Source organism: Mixophyes fleayi, chromosome 11 (genome assembly GCF_038048845.1).
Source record: "Mixophyes fleayi isolate aMixFle1 chromosome 11, aMixFle1.hap1, whole genome shotgun sequence".
NCBI lineage: Eukaryota > Metazoa > Chordata > Amphibia > Anura > Limnodynastidae > Mixophyes > Mixophyes fleayi.
The window spans coordinates 8,566,189-8,585,856 of record NC_134412.1 but is presented as its reverse complement, the minus strand read 5'-3'; the positions used below and the strand labels follow the sequence as shown (position 1 = coordinate 8,585,856).

Genomic DNA, 19,668 nt, shown 5'->3' with positions numbered 1-19,668 from the left:
GCCATGAGGGTGGAGGAGCATTTCGGCTGTGCATCCTGTTTGCCAACCTAAGCATGCTGCCCTAGGCTTACCCAGGCTGACAGAACGGGAGCTGAGTTAGGTAGGACAGGGGACTGACCTACCACTGCCAGCTGTAGGACATTAAATATGGTGACAAAGCCCAATAGGACTGAGTCAACAGACCAGGGCCCCAGGCTCCCCACTCTCAATGCACAACTGTTGGATTATAAATCAAGGTACTTTTTACAGTCCTGGGGGTAAATGTATCAAGTTGCGAGTTTACGTGGGTTGAAAAAGTAGAGATGTTACCTATAGCAACCAATCAGATTCTAGCTGTAATATTGTAGAATGTACTAAATAAATGATAACTAGAAACTGATTGGTTGCTATAGGCAACTTCTCCACTTTTCAACCCCGCCGGAAACTCGCAGCTTGATACATTTACGCCCTGGAATATAATCCCGAGGATGCTTGTCCTTCATTCAACTTTTGTGTGTACCTTTTGCCATTTTTTAGTTAAACATCTGAGGTTCAGTGGGGGTGATCTCTTGAACAATGAATATAAATTTGAGAATATCTTGCAGTACAGGAGTGCACCGTGGTGTTGTTTAAATTTATATCCATGGTCAAAGTGCGGTGATATACGGTGGTATGCCATACCGCCACTTCCCCTATTGCCTTACATTTTCCATACCACCACTTCTAAATTTGCACTTCGACAACTGACTTATATCATAAGGAATTATGCAGCCCTTACTGTAATTTATAATGTTTCCCATGACCTGTATAAAAGCACTCTGCCTACTCATTTACTTCTTACATTCTTATAATTTACAGCTTAAAATGCATTGTTCCATATTTTATAAACACACCCAATATGCCAAGTAATTTGTCTGGTCAGAGATAATTCTCCTCTGTTGGTCCCACTCCCTATGACAATGCTTGATACCAGCAAGCAGCTCTTGTTTATAATAATGCTGATTAAACCCCGGCAATATCAATACTTTTATGTAATATAAATGTGATTGACAAGAATCAGACTGTTTAACACTACAATGTCATAATTATAATAAATCATTTTTATATTCAATTTAATTTTAATGTATGTTTTAGGTTTATATTCCAAATGATTAATGTATTCATATTGCTTTACTATATATCAGTTTTTCTATAATAAAACAATATTAGATTTCTTCCTTGCATCCTTCTTAAACAAATATCTGTTTTGCTATTTCTATTGTTATTATTGTACAGAAATCACCTGGATATTAGATAAACAGCATGAAGGTCATCCTATGCCTGGCATTCCTTCTGTGCTTGCACCTCGGATCAGAGGGCAAAACTTTCACCAAGTGCGAGTTAACCAGGATCTTTAAAGAAAATGGGATTTATGATCGTGACTTGGACAGCTGTATGTATATCCTAAAATAAGATGAGTACAGTTCAATTTGATACCGCAAAGTTGTATATATAAATGTAGCAAAAATTCAACAAGACATAGTCACTTTAAAATAGTCATTAAAGGTGTTAGGCTGCCGGTCTGATAATAAACTTACAGAACTGATGGAAGAGGTCTTCGCCTATAGCAGCCGCCTTTACCATAGAGCTTTATGTGCTCACAGGTACTCGGATGCCCCCAGGACTTTACTCTTAATGTAGTGTAAGTTTATTAACAACACCGCAGCGGCAGCCGGCAGGGCTACACAAGACACTGCAGGAGACATCCACTATTGATGTACATTGGAAAAAAGAACGTACAGAAAAAAAAACTATTCAATTAATGTTACCTGTTAATAATATAATCATTATTGATGAATCATGTAAAATAAAAGTTTTCTTTCTTTTTTTTTAATGAAAAACATTTATTAGGATGTTCTTAATGTGTACTGTACATAACCTACATGATTACAGTTGCCCCTGATTGCAGACACATGTATTAGCTGTATACACAGCCGTCATCACTAGTACTTGGGACTCAGACGAGCCCTCTAGCTGGAGCAAGAGACACACCTGAGAAGCAGCATACTTCTGCATGCACTGGTGGTTGAATAGGACGTTGTTGCACGGGAGCGCCCTTACTGTACATCTACTCCGTTCCCTCCCTGGAATCGTAGGCTGTTATAGATGTCCTTTGCACTCCAAGGTGAATCGGACTGTGTACTTTGGCATATATAGTTCGGTTCTGGGAAATGCGCAGAGTGAATGTGCGGATGATACGCACAAAATCGGCAGATACGCTCCTGGATGAATCAGGCTCACAGACTCCATACAGATAGGGCCTTGCACAGAATCAGACGCATGACCCCGGTGCTGTGAGACAGCAATGCTAATCATTGTGCCACCAACATGTCAGACAATCCTGACTGAATGGCTGCAACACTGGTGTAAGTGGAAATTGAAGGCCATTCAGGTAATTCCATTGATTCCTTCGTTCCTGCAGCTCTTACTTCATTATAGAGTAGGTGCAGTAGTTGTCTCCAGAACCCTGATAAATTGAGCACATGTGGATTGTTGTAGGAGAGTGACCCCCACAAATGTGTTAGTGTGAGAAAGAGAATTGTGTAAAATCCCATCCAAAGGTGGAAATCCCATAATATATCATCATCATTTACTTATATAGCGCCACTAATTCCGCAGCGCTGTACAGAGAACTCACTCACATCAGTCCCTGCCCTATTGGAGCTTACAGTCTAAATTCCCTAATATATACACACACAGACAGATACACAGACTAGGGTCAATTTGTTAGCAGCCAATTAACCTACCAGTAGGTTTTTGGAGTGTGGGAGGAAAACCGGAGCACCCGGAGGAAACCCACGCAAACACGAGGAGAACATACAAACTCCTCACAGATAAGGCCATGGTTGGGAATTGAACTCATGACCCGAGTGCTGTAAGGCAGAAGTGCTAACCACTTAGCCACCGTGTAAATGTTACTTAGTGTATTGATTGACTAGGTACTCATGATTATTGGTTAACACACAAACACTGAAATATTCACTTTGTAATTAAATCATGTCACAGGGATATGCCTCGCATATCATGAAAGTCGCTACAACAACGAATTGGTAAACAGATACACGACAAGTCAAAGCTATGGAATTTTTCAGATTGACAGCCAATTATGGTGCGATGATGGGATGACACCAGGAGCTGAAAATATATGTAGGATGAGTTGTCAAAGTAAGTATACTGTATATATTGGTTTGTACAACTATTCTGTATGCCAAACCCATATTTTTGGGTGTCACCAACATTTTAGGTTGAAACATCAGTTAGCCTTTATCTGTCTGGTGAAAGCTAGAAAATGAATGCAATTATCTGATTGGTTGTAATGGTTTAGCATAAAATTAGAGACATTTAGAACAAAGCATATTTAGTGAGGGTCTCCTACTTAGATATGTCAAAATACAGAGGCACCCACAAGCTATTTGTCTGTGCCGACTGGCATAGAATGAACCTGACACTAAGTCAAAGCTGGGCTACCTTACAGCCTACCAACTGCTTTCAGTACCGTGAATGTAGGTACATCTATCTAAATAAAGAATGCTTAAGTTTATTAAACAGAAATCAACAATAGAGCTATAGAGCTTTTATGAAAATGTGAAATCAATAACATTGTTACATTGTTGGTGACCATGGGGTATACGCTTTGGACTTTAACTGGTGTTAGCGAGAGTACTCTCCAATCACTGCCAGAGGTGGCAGTGGCCCTGCTACAATGTCACCCCACCTTCAGCAGACACACACAACCACAAGATCTGCAGGGAGCAAGGAAGAAGGAAGAAGATTGCTGGTCCTCGCATGCCCTGTGATGTAATCTCCACTTATTGACCCAGTCAGCAAAAGCCATAACCTCACGCCAGGCTTTACTTTCAACTTCCAAGATCTCACCGCTATATCTCTGAGTCCCTTTTCTAGTCTTCATATAGTATTTTATCATGGCCCTTGGTGCCAAGAACGTGGCTTTTGGGTATATGGATTGATAGCCCTTATCTCATGGGTGTTTGACAAGGACTGAAGCATTACCAATCTCACTCCTGGACGCCCTGCCAGTGCCGGCTACACAAAGACTGGTAATAAGAGTCTCACTTAATGTTTCTTAACAAAGGATCATAATCACTGATGATAAAGTTAGCTACAGTAACCTCCCAGAGTTAACCCCTCAAAGTCTTTTCGCGCATAGTCTCATTAAGGTCATTGGTAAGAGCAGGTGCATTTAGGGAGCAGGATGCGCTTGGAACAGTCTTTGCAGGATCACTCTCCCCAAGGTGAGAACTTCTTTCGGAGATATTATTACACTGTACATGCACAAATCACAGATTAGACACAGTATACAGAATATCTTAATACAGTTAAAACACGTGTAGAGTATCTAAAGAACTGCTCAATACCGACCTCTCCTTGGTCAGGGGATTATAAGAGGTAAAAAGTGCCCTGACCATAGTCCATACTTTGTGTTAAATGTGGCAAAAGTGAACCCCTTGTTTCATCACAATGATATGTCTTAGATGTCATGAAACTTGCTCATGCCATAATATCCAATCTATAATTTGGGCTCTAGATACTAACGTACATAGAGCCCCAGCACTCGGTTTATGGAGCAGAGCTGCATCATATGTAATATGTAGGTATTATATATAAGGCATCTTTGCTTAAAATTAGGGATACTGGACGATGTTGACAAAAATAGTAGTCCTCATGGTGATGATTAATATTATAATCTTCACTCTGCACTGACGATACACACCTGACTGGACAAAGGAAAAAATGGAGGAAAGGGTGGAAATGGGCACCTCTTTCCTCCATGTTTGTCTCGATTTAGAAAATCCTTTGTTTTGGAGGCAAAATATAGCAAAACAGCTATAGGGACCTATTCCCTCTTAGGTCTTAGTGGAGTTTGAATTATGGGAAATTAATTATTGTGTTAAAGTTTTCTAATGGAAAAAGGATTTGGCTTTGGTAAACCAGGTCACAACTCCAACAATCCATCATAAGAGGCATCATGTCAGCCATATAGAAATGATGAATAGTAATTACTCTACAATGTCTTCATTTTAAAGTGGGGGATTTGTTTTCTGTATACTAATCAGTAAGTATATCCTAGAAGATATGGAATAAAATATACCTTTTAAAAAATGTGATATGTAAATAGGAGAAGGAGGCAAACAAGTCTGTTCTGACAAATGATACTAACTGGACAGTGTGTTTATTGATAGAAAAAAGAGAGAATTTGGTGAGCAACAATAGTTCCATCATGAAAGAACAGGTCAGACAGTACAGATTACTTTCCTATACAACATAATATTTTTTTGCTTTTTACATGATTTATCCTACATCTACTAAATATTCTGACCCCAACATATTATTTTGATATTTAGGTCTTCAGGATGATAACCTAGAAGATGATATTGAATGTGCTAAAAGAATTATGATATCTAGCAATGGTCTTTCATCTTGGTAAGTTGTTGTTTCAAGATTGTTATAACTGATAAAGCTGTAGATAATAATGGTGGTGTTGTGAATGGATTGAAAGAGGCAGCAAGGTGTGATTATTGTTAATGTTAGAAGAGGTATTTATAAAGTGAATAATGATCACGTGACTAAGAAATCCTAGAATATTAAATAATGTTGTCTTTATTTCCACATAGAACATGAGTAAATAATAAAGATTATCTTATGAACAAATGGCATAAGATAGATCGGGGGTCATGACAGGAAGGCCTTGCGGTGATACCTAAAGATTGGGTAATGCTGCGCAGGTAGAAAACTCAGAACAAACAATTAGGAATAAATTAAACATTTTTATTGATCACCACATGTATTTATAGCTGACTAATAACCAATGAACTGTCACACATGGTTCACATAAGAAACACAGTTTAAATGATAACATTTATAGTCAGGATGCAATGTATCCTTGCACCCTTCCGGAAATTTGTGCTAGGAAACATCCAGTCACTGTCAGTGTGACACTGACACTATAAACGGTAAACACCTAAAAAGCATTTTGAAAAACCATATAGTCTTCTATACTCCAATTTGGCAAATAATCCTCAGTGACCTCACTGTAGGGTGCTAAATCCAGGCTGATCTATACTGCTTGCAATCCACAACAGCTGTTAGCTCCTCAGCCCATGAGTCTTCCTGCTTTTGGATGGACTACATTGGCAGGATGGAGCAAATTCCCTGTCAAACCTGTCTGAGACAGGACTCAGCCACTTGTTCTGGCCACATGAGGTACTGCTTTTAAGTCTATGTGCAATCCAGCCTGATGGAAGTTCACTCATTAGTTGGCTACAGTAGGGACATCCAAAACCCCTAGTTGCCTATCACATGAACCGCCCTTCCCTCCCAGAACCAGTGGCGCACGCAGGGGGGGTTTCTGAGTCTCCAGAAACCCCCCCCCCTGCGCTAACCAAGTGCCCACCATAGCGGCACTGTCCTATACAGCAGCTGCGGCGCTGTCAAAGAAGCGTCCGCGGCGGTGCTGTATTGTATACAGCACGGCCGCGGACGCTTCTTTGACAGTGCCGCGGCTGCTGTATAGGACAGCGCTGATGAAAGGTTTTTACATGTTCAAAGCATAGACAGTTCGGCATTAAGAACAGTGGTTGTCCTTTTAATGAAGGGGGTTCCAAGGTTGGATTTATTATTTATTATAAGGTGCCATGTTCCCAGAGCCGTAACTAGGCAGGTGCGGACGGTGCCGTCGCCCAGGGCGCAAGCCCAAGGGGGCGCAGCCGCCCGACACCTGCCTCTGTGTCCAGGCTCAATCAGTCCACACAACGCCGTACGAGAGCCCCACCAGCAACAATTCATTTCCGGAATCTGAATCAGTGGAACGCATGTGCGTTCCAAATGCCGAACTTCCTGCTTTCGGTGGAACGCACATGCGGTCCACTGATTCAGGTGGCCAATCAGGAGTCCTTGGCATCAACTCTTGGCATGGGACACGCCCATCAGTGACGTCACATAGGAAAAAGAACTATGCGTTCCACTGTGGAACGCATGCAGCGTCCTGCTTGGCTGTAGCAGGTTTCACTTCCATCTCCCTGCTGCCGTTAATACCAGCGTCTGAAGTTTTTCCATTACAGACGGGATAACCTGCATCTGTATCTACGCCCGGAACCGCCAACAGAGGCAGTGAGTTTCGAGTCAGTCATTTTTTCACCTTTGTTTCTTTCTGGTACCAGGTAACTCTACTATTGGAAATTGAGCTTAATGGATAATAATGGACTGTGTGCAAACAGAAACTAAACAGTCGGTTTTAAGCTGCTAGTATTGGTTCTACACCTGCATCTGAGTAACTGGATTGAAACAGACTGTGTGTAAATATACATCTATTAGTTGCCAATCCCTTTGTCTATTATATTATTAATACCGTATCCATCAGTTGGTTGCCAATGGTTGTTTATGTTACAATCTTTGTATCACCTAGATTGTGAATTTTAATATACAATCATTGTTGTTTTAGATAAAATCACCAATAAATGTATGGTTATTCGTCAAATGAAATTGTGACTCAATTTCAATATTTCATTTAATTGCTTGTGTTGCGGGATGATTTTTCCAATGCTGCCTGCTCCATTTCTTGCATTCAGTGAATGAACTGGGGTAATGCATGGTCCTCTATTGAACCCACAGACCACAAGCGCAAATACTAGTTAACCACTGTGTTTGACATGTGGTGCCACTGGTATTTAACCCAGTGTCAGTGGGTAAGGGCCTTTATATGTGGGCTTTTCAAATATTTCTAATAATGAAGCATCTACAATGACTCTAACGTGCTGCATTATTAAATTAACATGCCAACCCCACCCCCACATTAGATTGGCCACACCCACTCTGCAAATGTCACTCCCACATAGATGGGGAGCGCCGATGCCCTGTCTCGCCCAGGGCACTAAAATGTCTAGTTACGGCACTGCATGTTCCCTCCTCTCCTCCACAGAAGCCGTCATACAGTTAAGATCTACCTCACAAATTCTGTAACCTACAGACTTCTTCCTTTTTACACTATTTATTTTCCTCTTAAAATAGATTCCCTTCTTTATGATCCTGATTCAAACCATTAAGCCCGGGCCCCTAATTTCTGCTCTGGCTGCAAACTCTCCCCTCCCCCCACTAACTTTATCTCCCTCAGCAGCCATCTGACCTATCCCTGATCATGACACCATTCACTTACACTCTTTTTTACAGATCTACTGGATTACCATTATTAACAAGGTAGGTTTCAGCCAGTGTATAAGACAAGGACAGCAACAATATGCTATAGCAGGACATTATACTACAGTGTTTTACTACTATGTAGCAGATATATAACACAGGTTGCTTTTCACTTTTCAGAAAACAGTTCAAACAAAATAAAAATTAAATCTTGTTCATTTAATCTCCACTTTTCCAGCGCCTCTTAAAGGGGCAACAAATAAAAAAAACATTTAATCAAGAGTTTGGCAAACTTTTGCTCATAGTCTGTTTTTCTTGGAGTGTTTATTTGCTGGCAGCCTCTGCTCCTGGGACTGATTCACAAGCAGTCAGGTTGATGTATTCTAAAAAGTTTTTTGTTTTTTTTAACTGACAGGTTGAACTGGAGGGAGAATTGTATGAGAAGGGATCTGAGACGGTTTACTGCAAGATGCTAAAAAGTACAAGCAGGAAAGTGTCACTGACTCTCATTATACCCTACTGATCTTTAAATAATTGTATTGAAGATTAATCGCTTTATCTGATCAACACATACTCAACCATTGTATTAAAAAAAATAAACATGTTATAGCACAAAACTGTGTGGTTATTCCTCAGACAAAATGAAGATTGTTTAGTAATAACTGAAGTTCTAGCCTATAAACTGGGTTTAGGACCATTTACTTCTTTAATTTACAGTACACAGACTCAGAAGGTTCTGTTGAAACAAATGGCGCAATCCAGCACCAGCCTCACAGCATAACAATTTCACCATTTTCCGTAACCGATTAAAAAAACCCAATATAGTGTAAATCTGTATTGTTTATTAATAAAGTAATTTTACTGGGTAGAAACACATTGAGAGTCACCTCAAACAAAACCACAGGACTTATCGTCCAATTTGTGGCAGTTTGCAAACCCCTGAACCACATGCAGTTCTGGCCAAATAGCATGGTAAACCTTTGCGGTTTGTCTATGTGGATTACCTGGCACAGAGGACTGGGTATCACCCTTCTAGGCTCATTTGTCTAATGACTTCAAAATAAACTTTTTTTAAAAAATGCCTTACATTCCTTAAAAGCCCGGCATACTCATCGAGCCTGGTCCTCTCTTGTGGGCCCAAAAAAATTATCAGGCAAATTCACCTAGAGAGCATTGGCACAATTAATAATAGGCTCTCTGTGGGGTACCAGGGGGAAAAAGGTCAAACATATAGTACAAGCTCTTGCTCATGCATTGAAAGTCCAGGAGTGCTTCCAGAACTGCAAGAGCCAGCATGCATATGCGTGCAAAAGTATACACGTGGAGCCTTGAGTGTGTAATATAGATATTGCCCTGTCCTAATAAAATAAGTGTTGCCCCCGTAATAATATGCTACACTAAATGGCGTAGTTCTCACATAAGACCATTTAAGAGTAAATAAGTGTTGGCTGCACCTATGAAATGCCCACATACATCAAGGCATTTTATACTAGTTCTAACCAAAATTTGCTCTAGTGTATTATTGTCCACAAACTGCTAAAGCATTCATGAGCATTCAACATTTTCACACTAGCGGACATGTCCATCATCTGTTGGTGCTGAGGCGTAGGGAAGACCACATGAAATCCTTCATAATAAAATAGGCATTTTATATCAAAGATTGTATTTCAATGACTATAGATAGAATTAACTTATTGCTATAATCCCTACTCATGTACTGCAGAAGCTCTGGTTTACTCATAGAGGCTGGGAACACACTGGAGCATTTTCGTCCATCAATCAGGCAAATCAGCCGACATACGACCGTTCGGTCGGAAGTCGGGTTAGTGTGTATAGTGACACGATGGTCGAAAGTCGTTCCAAAGTGTCGATTGTCGGCTCATTTGGTTGGTCGTACTGTTTAATATTTTCCGACCAATCATGTAGCGTGTATGTACTCATGCCCACGATCTCCATAGAGATTACAGAGTCAGGCTCTTTTCAGCCGATGCTAGTGATGAATGTCCCGGTGAATAAATGTAGAGAGTGCTGTAGAAGGAATAATTCATTTGTTCGTTCTGAGACAGAATGTTTTGTTTCAGAGTCACAGAAGCTAACAAAATTCGTTAGGACATGTGGATAGTTATAACAAGGTGGTTTTAATCAGTATGACAATAATGAATGAATGAATGAATATTGTGCTGTCATTCTCTGACGACTAGAGGACCAGATGAAGGACCAGATGAAGAGCACAGATCTGAAGGTAAATCGTGTCAGTGTGTACGCATGAATCACCAGACTGATCGGACCTCCAGTCGTAGGTACAATTGTTTGAGATAACATGTTGGTCGGAATATTCTTCAGTGTGTACCTAACCTAAGTCATTTCCTACTCCTTTTATTGCAGAGACTCTGCAGTTGCAGGACCAACAATATAAAAGAACAGTCAAAGTGTTTCACTACAAGTTGACAAGAAATAAAATAACACATATAATCAGCAGCACACATATATGTAAAAAGAAATGCTTTGTAAAAACAAAATGACCGTGACGATCTCGAAAATGTCACACAATGATGTACCTTAATTAGGACTCCTATTTATTGATTCATAAACCAAGACACTCATGTGAAATTAAGTTTCGTCAGTCAATAAAAGTCACTTTGTTCTTTTTTTTTTCAGTGTCATCATCATCATCTATTTATTTATATAGCGCCACTAATTCCGCAGCGCTGTACAGAGAACTCATTCACATAAGTCCCTGCCCCATTGGAGCTTACAATCTAAATCCCCTAATTTATACACAAACACAGACCGAGTGAGACTAAGGGCAATTTAATTAACTTTACAGTATGTTTTTGGAGTGTGGGAGGAAACCGGAGCACCCTGGGCATCCAAGTGAGGGGACTATCAGGGGAAAGTCTGGGGAAAATAGCAACACAGAGCACATATATATATTTTCCACTCCTTATATATATGCTACTTTATTTATTTGCCACTCCAGGGGTTCCAACTTAGCCAACTACCACAGCCTAGTGGTGCCATAATGGGTCCCAGGGCCTTCAGGCTGGGGTTGGAAATATTTGGGAGTAGGCACCCTGCTTCGCTGCTGTCCCTAATCATAGAGGCACCGCCAGTTGTCAGGAGAAAATAACCACGTTAATATTTTTTAACATATTATACAGGACAGAAGCAAAAATATAGTTTTGCAGAAGGCGGCATCCAGGGGCCACAGCAAGAACTTTCATAGAAAAATAAAATATCATTAAGCATTTCCTGATGTGTTTTCCTCAAATTTACAATGGGAATAAAGTTAGAATCAAAATGGCTACATCTGTATCATCGTAAAGGTGTCTGGTTATTCCAAGTCACATTGGTGCATAAAGTTCACACTTAAAGCTTTTCAAGCCAACACAATTTAGATACCATTAAAATTCAAACAATCTCAGAGGATTACTGCTGTCATATAGAAAGCACTGCATCGTTATACTGTGTAAATATAGGTTATATATATATATATATATATATATATATATATATATATATATATATATATATATATATATATATCATTAACACTCACCAGTATCTGACTGGATGAATGTTGTGGTTAATGCAACTTGCTACAAATATCCACATTGCATTGAACTACAGTTTAAGTGCAGGATTTGACACCATCGCTGGATGGCAGTTTGATGCTACAATTTATTTATCACCCTAAGGCAATCAGCAACAGTACAGTCCACACCAAGAAGTTTATCAAGCTATATTGACTATTGTGATGTTCATATAATTACAGTCCATAAATACATAATGTAATGCAATTAACACTGTGAAATAATTTCTTTATTACCAAATGTGTATAGATTAGAACAGTATAGAAATAGGATGAAATAACACTGCATAGTTACAATGTATGACCCACAAAGTATTAAAATGTTATCAACCTAAATAGCTCATTCATTTTCACCTTTTATACAATTCACTCAAGACAACAACCCTCTGACTCCAGACCGACATTGCTGTGTGACTGGATCATATAGCATACAAATCACTTTTTATCCTTTGTAATCTAGCTGGACCAATATGAAGTATGTAGACTTAACCTCATTTATCCAACTCCCATTGTCCCATAGATTGTAAGCTTGCGGGCAGGGACCTCTTACCTCTTTGTCTATTTTACCCAGTATTGTTTATTACTGTTTGTCCCCAATTCTAAAGTGCTACGGAATTTGCTGGCACTATATAAGTAATTGTTGATGATGATGATGATGTTTTCAGTAGCCATCATCTTCTCATTCATGGGAACTGCACAGATGTCTTTGCCAAAGTATCAACAAACAAGGTCCGTTGTAGATCAAGAAAGAGCTGATCTAATTATCTGCACAAGTCCAGTCACCATAGAGGATATAAACAAGTTACTATTCCAATGTTAGGGATAAAGATACAAACAATGAATTATATGAAAATAAGTTATACAGGATGTGCAAAAAAAGGGGGGGGGGGGACACAAAAAATGCATCAAATTTAAAACATCTTTGACTAAAATAAAAACGAAACATACATGAGGTAGAAAATAGTAGAAATATATTCCCCAACAACAAATTGATAATAGGAATAAGTCTGTGGATTTCTAAGCAATCTTTATAATAACTGCAATTTCCCATCCCTGGATCTGGAGCATACAACTAGTAAAGCCTGTTTTATGAAGATAATTATGTTAAAATCAATAGGTAATGAAATCATAAAACATTATTTGTGGGTGACAATAAACGTTTAATCTCTATATAGATCTATTGAACATGAACAAGGCAAGTATTTTTTAAGTTTGTATCATACAAAAAATGAAGCCCACAAGAAAAATATTTTTAAATTAATTTTGTTCATTCTTACCCATAAATATTTAATATTTTTAGACAACTATTGTTTTCAGATATGTGGGACAGCTATGGGGATAATTTTTTCCCCCTACCTTTGTTAAACTTCATATGGACAATTGGTAAAAAAAATATGTATATGAAAATAATCCTTATTATAAGAATATAAAACTATATAACTATACGCAATACATAATTGATATAATTATGTTTTAAAGCATTTATTTAGAGAATGTTAGTGAATTTATGAATCACATTAGTAATAACGATTGTAATCCCAAATCTTTTTTTTTATTCAGATTAGATTATTCAGATTTTTGTTCTGATTAAAAACTACATACAATCAGTGGACAGTAATAGATATTTACACTTTAAAAGTATACAGCCAACCAAAATGGTACACCAATAGTGTAAATGGTAGCACCAGTAACACAGGATATGATATATATATATATATATATATATATATATATATATATATATATATTTGTTCTGTTAATTTTTTCGATACCAATGAACATTGTCCAATGCGATTATTGTCGTTTCAATGCACAGAGAATTAATTGCAAATCATAGCAGGATTTACAGCAAGCCATGCTAGAGCATTAAAGATATAACAATAAACAGGAAAGTATAAACGTGAATACATTATGTATGTGCTTCTCCTGGGCCCAGGTCCAGATACAGTCATGTTGTCTGTTCTCAGAAAGAGAGAGGAAGAAGACACTGGCCCAAGGAGCTTATATGCAGTTTCAGTTAACATAAACAGGGATAATGTCACGAATACACACAGATAACATAAAGAGAGGTCTTCACTGGTCCAGGGTTAAAGATGTTTCAGTTGTCTGCTGGTCATAGGTCAGTTCATTTAATCTTTTCCAAGGGTGGGGGGCAACTTACTCCAACTGTTGCCAACGTGTCTTCCTGTCAAATAACCAGCTCAAATTGACCCATAAACAAAGTACTTTTGAGTATTAATCTCATATTGCTCATAACTTGCGACTGCTAGATGTGATCGCTACTCTGTCGAAACCGGGTTAATGCTGGTGAAATAAGCTTTATTATGAGACCAAACTCTTTACCTGTTACCTAAAACATACTGTAAATACCTTTACTATGGTTTTATCTATGTATAAATAATCTCTAATACATTTTACTAATAAATAAATGTGGATTGGAACCTTATTATATATACGAATGCGCGCATGCGCACATATATATATATATATATATATATATATATACATACAAACACACACACACATATATATGCACACATATACACACACACACACACATATATATATATATATATATATATATATATATATATATATATTTATATATATACACACATGGGTAAACTCCATTGTTTTGTATACGATTATTTCTTATACAGGTTTGATCTAATACATTTTTTTCTAAGGTAAAACGCATAAATCTTTTTTATTTACTTTTTAGGGAAATTCATTATGGCTGCTTAAACAGTAATACATATGCAAATTGTCTTTGTTTAGTGTTGTGAATAATTTTCAAATAAGTTAAGGTGCTAAAAGTACAGTTTGTGATTATAGTGATTCAAATTGACTTTCAAAAACAACAAAATAGTCATGGGGCACGGTCACAAGATTATTTTCGCATTAATACTGTACACTACATTCACACACACATACTTATACACCTGTACACACAATTATATATTTATATACATTATATTATTAGGCACACTATTCATAGCTATTCATCCATAATGATCCATCACTATAGAGCAGGAAGAATTCCAGGTTTCTCTGTTCTGTCAAATGTGTGTTTATAAACCTAGTGAATGGATCATTATTTATGAATTGGTCAGGTTTCTGTTAGAGCAAGAAGGAAACTTATTGTTCTTTTGCTCTCCCTGAACTCTCTGACACTGGACACCAATCCGGGGTCCCACGGTCCCATTGTTGCCCAGGACCCCCTACCTCTATTCCAAAGTTTACAGAGGTGTTGAAAAGTAATGTAGATCTACTCTGTAAAAGAGCAACTCCCAGAAGGTTCAAATTGTGTTGTGTGCAGAAGGAGAGAGGTGGGAGGTTCACATAACAGCAGAACCTACCAATCATGTACTGAGTGCCTTCCTTATATAATCAAGAGGCACCCAGCACATAGCTAAGGTAGATAGGAAATCTCTTGCTGTCTGAACTGCAGGGATAGAGGGTGAGTATTGATTCCCAGTCCTGTCTGTGTATCAGTCTGTCTCCCAGTCCTGTCTATGCATCTGTCTGTCTCCCAGTCCTGTCTGTGCATCTGTCTGTCTCCCAGTCCTGTCTGTGCATCTGTCTGTCTCCCAATCCTGTCTGTGTATCTGTCTGTCTCCCAGTCCTGTCTGTGTATCTGTATAAGTTATGTTGCTCTTATGATGAAAGAGTAATACAATAAAACAATAGCATTTTATCTGCTGTCCAGTCAGCTGCATCGACTGCATGGTGGACACAGCGGGAACTCCTGATGTTATAGAGAGCTATTATGCAGTGTGTAAAAATTATTGTTCTTTATATACACACACTGCACAATATTGCAGTTTTTCAGTTAGTGGAGCTTTGATTTCAATTTCAAGCAATCACAGTATAAGGGGATTGGAGGAAGGTGGGGTGGGGGGGCACTTCCTTCACCAGTCCTGCATTAGGCTGCTTCTTAGGTGCTGCTGATATCACCCTGTTTACATTATTTCTTTATGGCCAATAAACATAAAGTACACCTGTAGCATAAAAAACATGTATAGAATATAAGAATGTAAAATGTACTGTTAGTTTCAATCTTGATATTAGATATCACTATGTGAATAACACTTTGTGATTCAACCGTACTTGTTATTTACTACAATTTGACTCCAAAAAAATGTCTTGGGGTAAATTTCTCGAGCTGTGGGTTTGAAAAAGTGGAGATGTTGCCTATAGCAACCAATCAGATTCTAGTTACCATTTATTTAGTGCAGTCAACAAAATGACAGCTAGAATCTGGTTGCTATAGGCAACATCTCCATTTTTTTCAAACCTGCAGCTTGATAAATTTAACCCTTGGAGTATTGTTGAGGCATATTTTATGTTTTTTTATGCTTTTTTCGCCCAAATCAACCATTTTGAATCCCCCTCCTGAAGAAATCCTGTTTTTCTCCTTGCAATCAGTAAAATATTTCAACTTTTTACATAGGGTGCATCTCAATTGCACTCCTTGCCTCCCAACATTGGATCTGGATATAAGTGCTAAGCGTATTTACTATAGCAAAGCAATAGCAGTCGTAAACCTATTGTTGCTGATTTCATAGTTATGTAGAGCAAATATGAACATGTCTGCACAATGGAGACTGACGTAAATACATTTTACAATATAATAATTTCATGGGCATGTTCCATCTACCATACCCTTGAGTATTTCTTTTACAAAAAAAACAAGGGCAACCACTGGAGAATCCATTAAATAAGAAGTGGGTTACTTATCATATTCTACATAATAATGTTTTTGAAGCGCGCATATCATTAATTGTATTATAATGCATAATTTATTCTCTTACAATACTTTTTTTCTGTTAATAGTTGCCCCTTTGACACCCACAGTGCAAACAATTGTTCCCTTCAGATAAATAAAAGCAACACAAACTCTCTTGATGTACACTCTGGAAGAGTCCTGAAAAGTGAGTAAAACTTTCTTCTCCTCTCTAATGTTTCAAAGTTTAATAATGTACCTTGTAATTCATTTTAATATATTGAGAAGATACAAACATTGAAATAATTTGCCTTCCAACAGACTGTGTTAAATTATTTATTTATGAAATCATCTTTTTTCATTGCTGTATATATAAAATGTAGGAGAAACTATAGAAGGTTAATTTGTTGAGATCTCTCTTTTATGTTTATTATGCATTTATAATGAACCATAGAATAGGCTGCATTGCATGCTGAAAATTTTAACTTTATCATATGGTTTAGCTTTCCAGCTTGTGAAAGTGAATTAATGTACAAATATTGGATTATACTTATTGAATTAAATCTTTCTAAACTAAGATGTGACATGTTCAGTGCTCTTGTTGTTGGTTTTTATTTCTCTATAAAACACAAATATGTCTGTCTATCTATCTCTCTCTCTATTTCTTTCTCTATCGGTCTTAATGCCCCAACTCCCTTTGAAGCTACTCCATGCTCTGCAGACAGGTACTTTGCTTGCAGTACATGTGAGAACAGGATTACAGCTGCAACAGACAGAGGATCCAGGTTCTCGTCTTTAGTGCGTGTTACGGAACCGATCATGTCAAAGTGGAGATTTAGAGATGGAGATTTGGAGACTTGATGTGTAATCAGTGGGCACAGGACGGAACTCCAAGGGCGCAGCAGTGTGACAGAGCGCATCAGTCACAACTGTCACTCTGCACCTTTCCACGTGAACAGTTTGTGGCAGTGTAACTCTCTCTCTGTTCCTCAATGTTTCATTGTGTAGAGCAGCTGTTCTCTGCTGGCACCGGACTCTTGTACAAACACTGGGCCTGAATTATCTTTGAAAGCAAAGTGAATGCGTTTATAAAAAAAATTACACGTCACTTGCACACATGTGTGCTCACATTCAAGTGCAAGCGGATCTCAAGAAATGCTATGAATATCGGTATAAGCACGCTATATGGTCATATGCGAACAGATAGCACAGACTGCACAATACTCACATGCATATGTGCAATATAAAGTCCCATTAGAATGCATGCCCAAAAAAATTCTCAAAGAAATGAACAACTTTAATACTATAATCATTAATAAAAATATATGTTTAAGAAAAAAGTTTCTTTTTTACATTAAATACATAAATTAGGATGTTTTTAATGTGAACTGTACATATAATGCATTATGATAGATTCTCTTACTTGCAAGCATATGTTTTGGCATGCATACATGGGAGTTATCACTCTCAGTTGGCACTTACACCTGCCCTGTAGCTGTTGCAAGTGAAGCGGCTAAAAAACACAAACCTAAGAGATTCCCAGAGCTTGAATTGGATGAATGTGGTGCATTCGACCTCGGCACGCCATTACTGTACATTGCCTACGTGTGTTCGCACCACGTTCCACCTATAAAGTCATAGCCAGACGGAAGATTTTCAAAACTTGTGTATGATGGATAATGCCAGCTGAAGCTGGTGTTAGCCATTGAAGCCTATGAGGAGAGGATTGCAGTAGAGGGATCTTCGGATAACTCACCGCATCTACCTGCTCTCCCCTCCGGGCAATATCACAAAGTTGGCCACAGAGGACATAGGAGACAGGTCTTTACAGGAACAGCAGTTTTTCATTCCAAAAGAAGAATTTTAATAAATACAATACTTGATTCCTTATCTTTGCGGTATGAAATGAAAGAAAACATGTTTGAAATGTGGTTCATAATAAATATGCCGCCTTCAAACAAATTCATATGGGACTAAAATGTGCCACAGGCACAAGCATACCTGAAGTCCTGTTTCATAGCCAAAAGGTTGCCAATTAACTGATCATGTGTCCATCCAAACCAATCGGAGCTCTGAATGCTCGTAAACGCCAAAAGCAGAGTGCGGTGTAAATATTTGTAACTGGTGACACAAGGTCACTGCAGCAAAAGTTCAAATCTGCTATCTGAACCAAAAATGTATATAAAACAGCCACAGAAGAAAACAGACACATCACCAAAGGCTTATAGATGTTCAAGACAAACACGAGCAGTAAATAGCAAACGGTTTCTATCAGCATCTTACATTAAAGTAATATTTAGGGTAATGGTCAGGTGATCCACATTTCAGAGAGGTATATATACCGTATTATTTTCTTCTTTTTTTTTCAGTATTCATTTGTAGTTTTTGAAGGTTATATTTAAATTATTGAATTTGTTTCATTTATTCACACGTGTTTTACTGTTTTAGGGGTTTTTCCCTTTGTTTAGTAGTTTATATTGTGGTGTGTTTTGTGCTTGTTTTGCTGGTGGTCTATTGCTTAGAAATAAATTTGTTTTTGTTCATCCATGTTTAATGGGCGTCCTAATCCCTTTTTCCAAACGCATTTAATAACATAGCTGTTTTGGCTACATGATTGTATAATGATATTGAACATGTTAATATCTTTGTTTATTTTTTTATCTTGTAACACAGTTGCTAGGCAACCGTTTGCTATTTATTGCTCGTGTTTGTCTTGAACATCTATATCAATAACAAATATTGAAATAAACTAATATTTAGGGGCACATGAATTTACTCCGCTTGCATAAGAAGTCAGATCTTTATTACACAAAACATAATAGTTATATAATGTGACCAGCTGATAATATAGACAAACACAGGCATCACATAAAACTGAAAATCCCGGCAGCTACATAAAGATCAAATAAAACAAAATGTATCTCATAAATCAAAATAAATAATCTTACATCGCAATTGCACTCAACTATAGCGCTATAAACGAAGAAACTTCAGCCTCACCACACTTCCCTGTTCGCAACAGACCAATCATGACACAAGATAACCAGGTTGCCAAGAAACCAAACCTAGGGGACAATGCCAGCACATATGTTAACAAACCAATCAAAACACCGAAGAGACTGGTTGCCAAGCAACCAGACATTGCGACCAGTCATATCATGAAATGCCACATTACGAAATA

The 19,668-nt window shown here is 38.0% G+C and overlaps 2 protein-coding genes across 2 annotated transcripts in view; one reads left to right on the top strand and one right to left on the bottom strand.

The window, feature by feature from the left end:
• Window positions 1-19,668, bottom strand: part of LOC142107450 (uncharacterized) — a 223,850-nt gene that overhangs the window by 114,080 nt on the left and 90,102 nt on the right. The gene's annotated exons all lie outside the window — the stretch shown is intronic.
• Window positions 1,267-8,728, top strand: LOC142106914 (lysozyme C-1-like). The gene is made up of 4 exons (XM_075189966.1): window positions 1,267-1,411; window positions 3,025-3,183; window positions 5,382-5,460; window positions 8,585-8,728. The coding sequence occupies exons 1-4, from the start codon at window positions 1,282-1,284 to the stop codon at window positions 8,643-8,645; spliced, it is 429 nt and encodes a 142-aa protein (XP_075046067.1). The 5' UTR covers window positions 1,267-1,281; the 3' UTR covers window positions 8,646-8,728.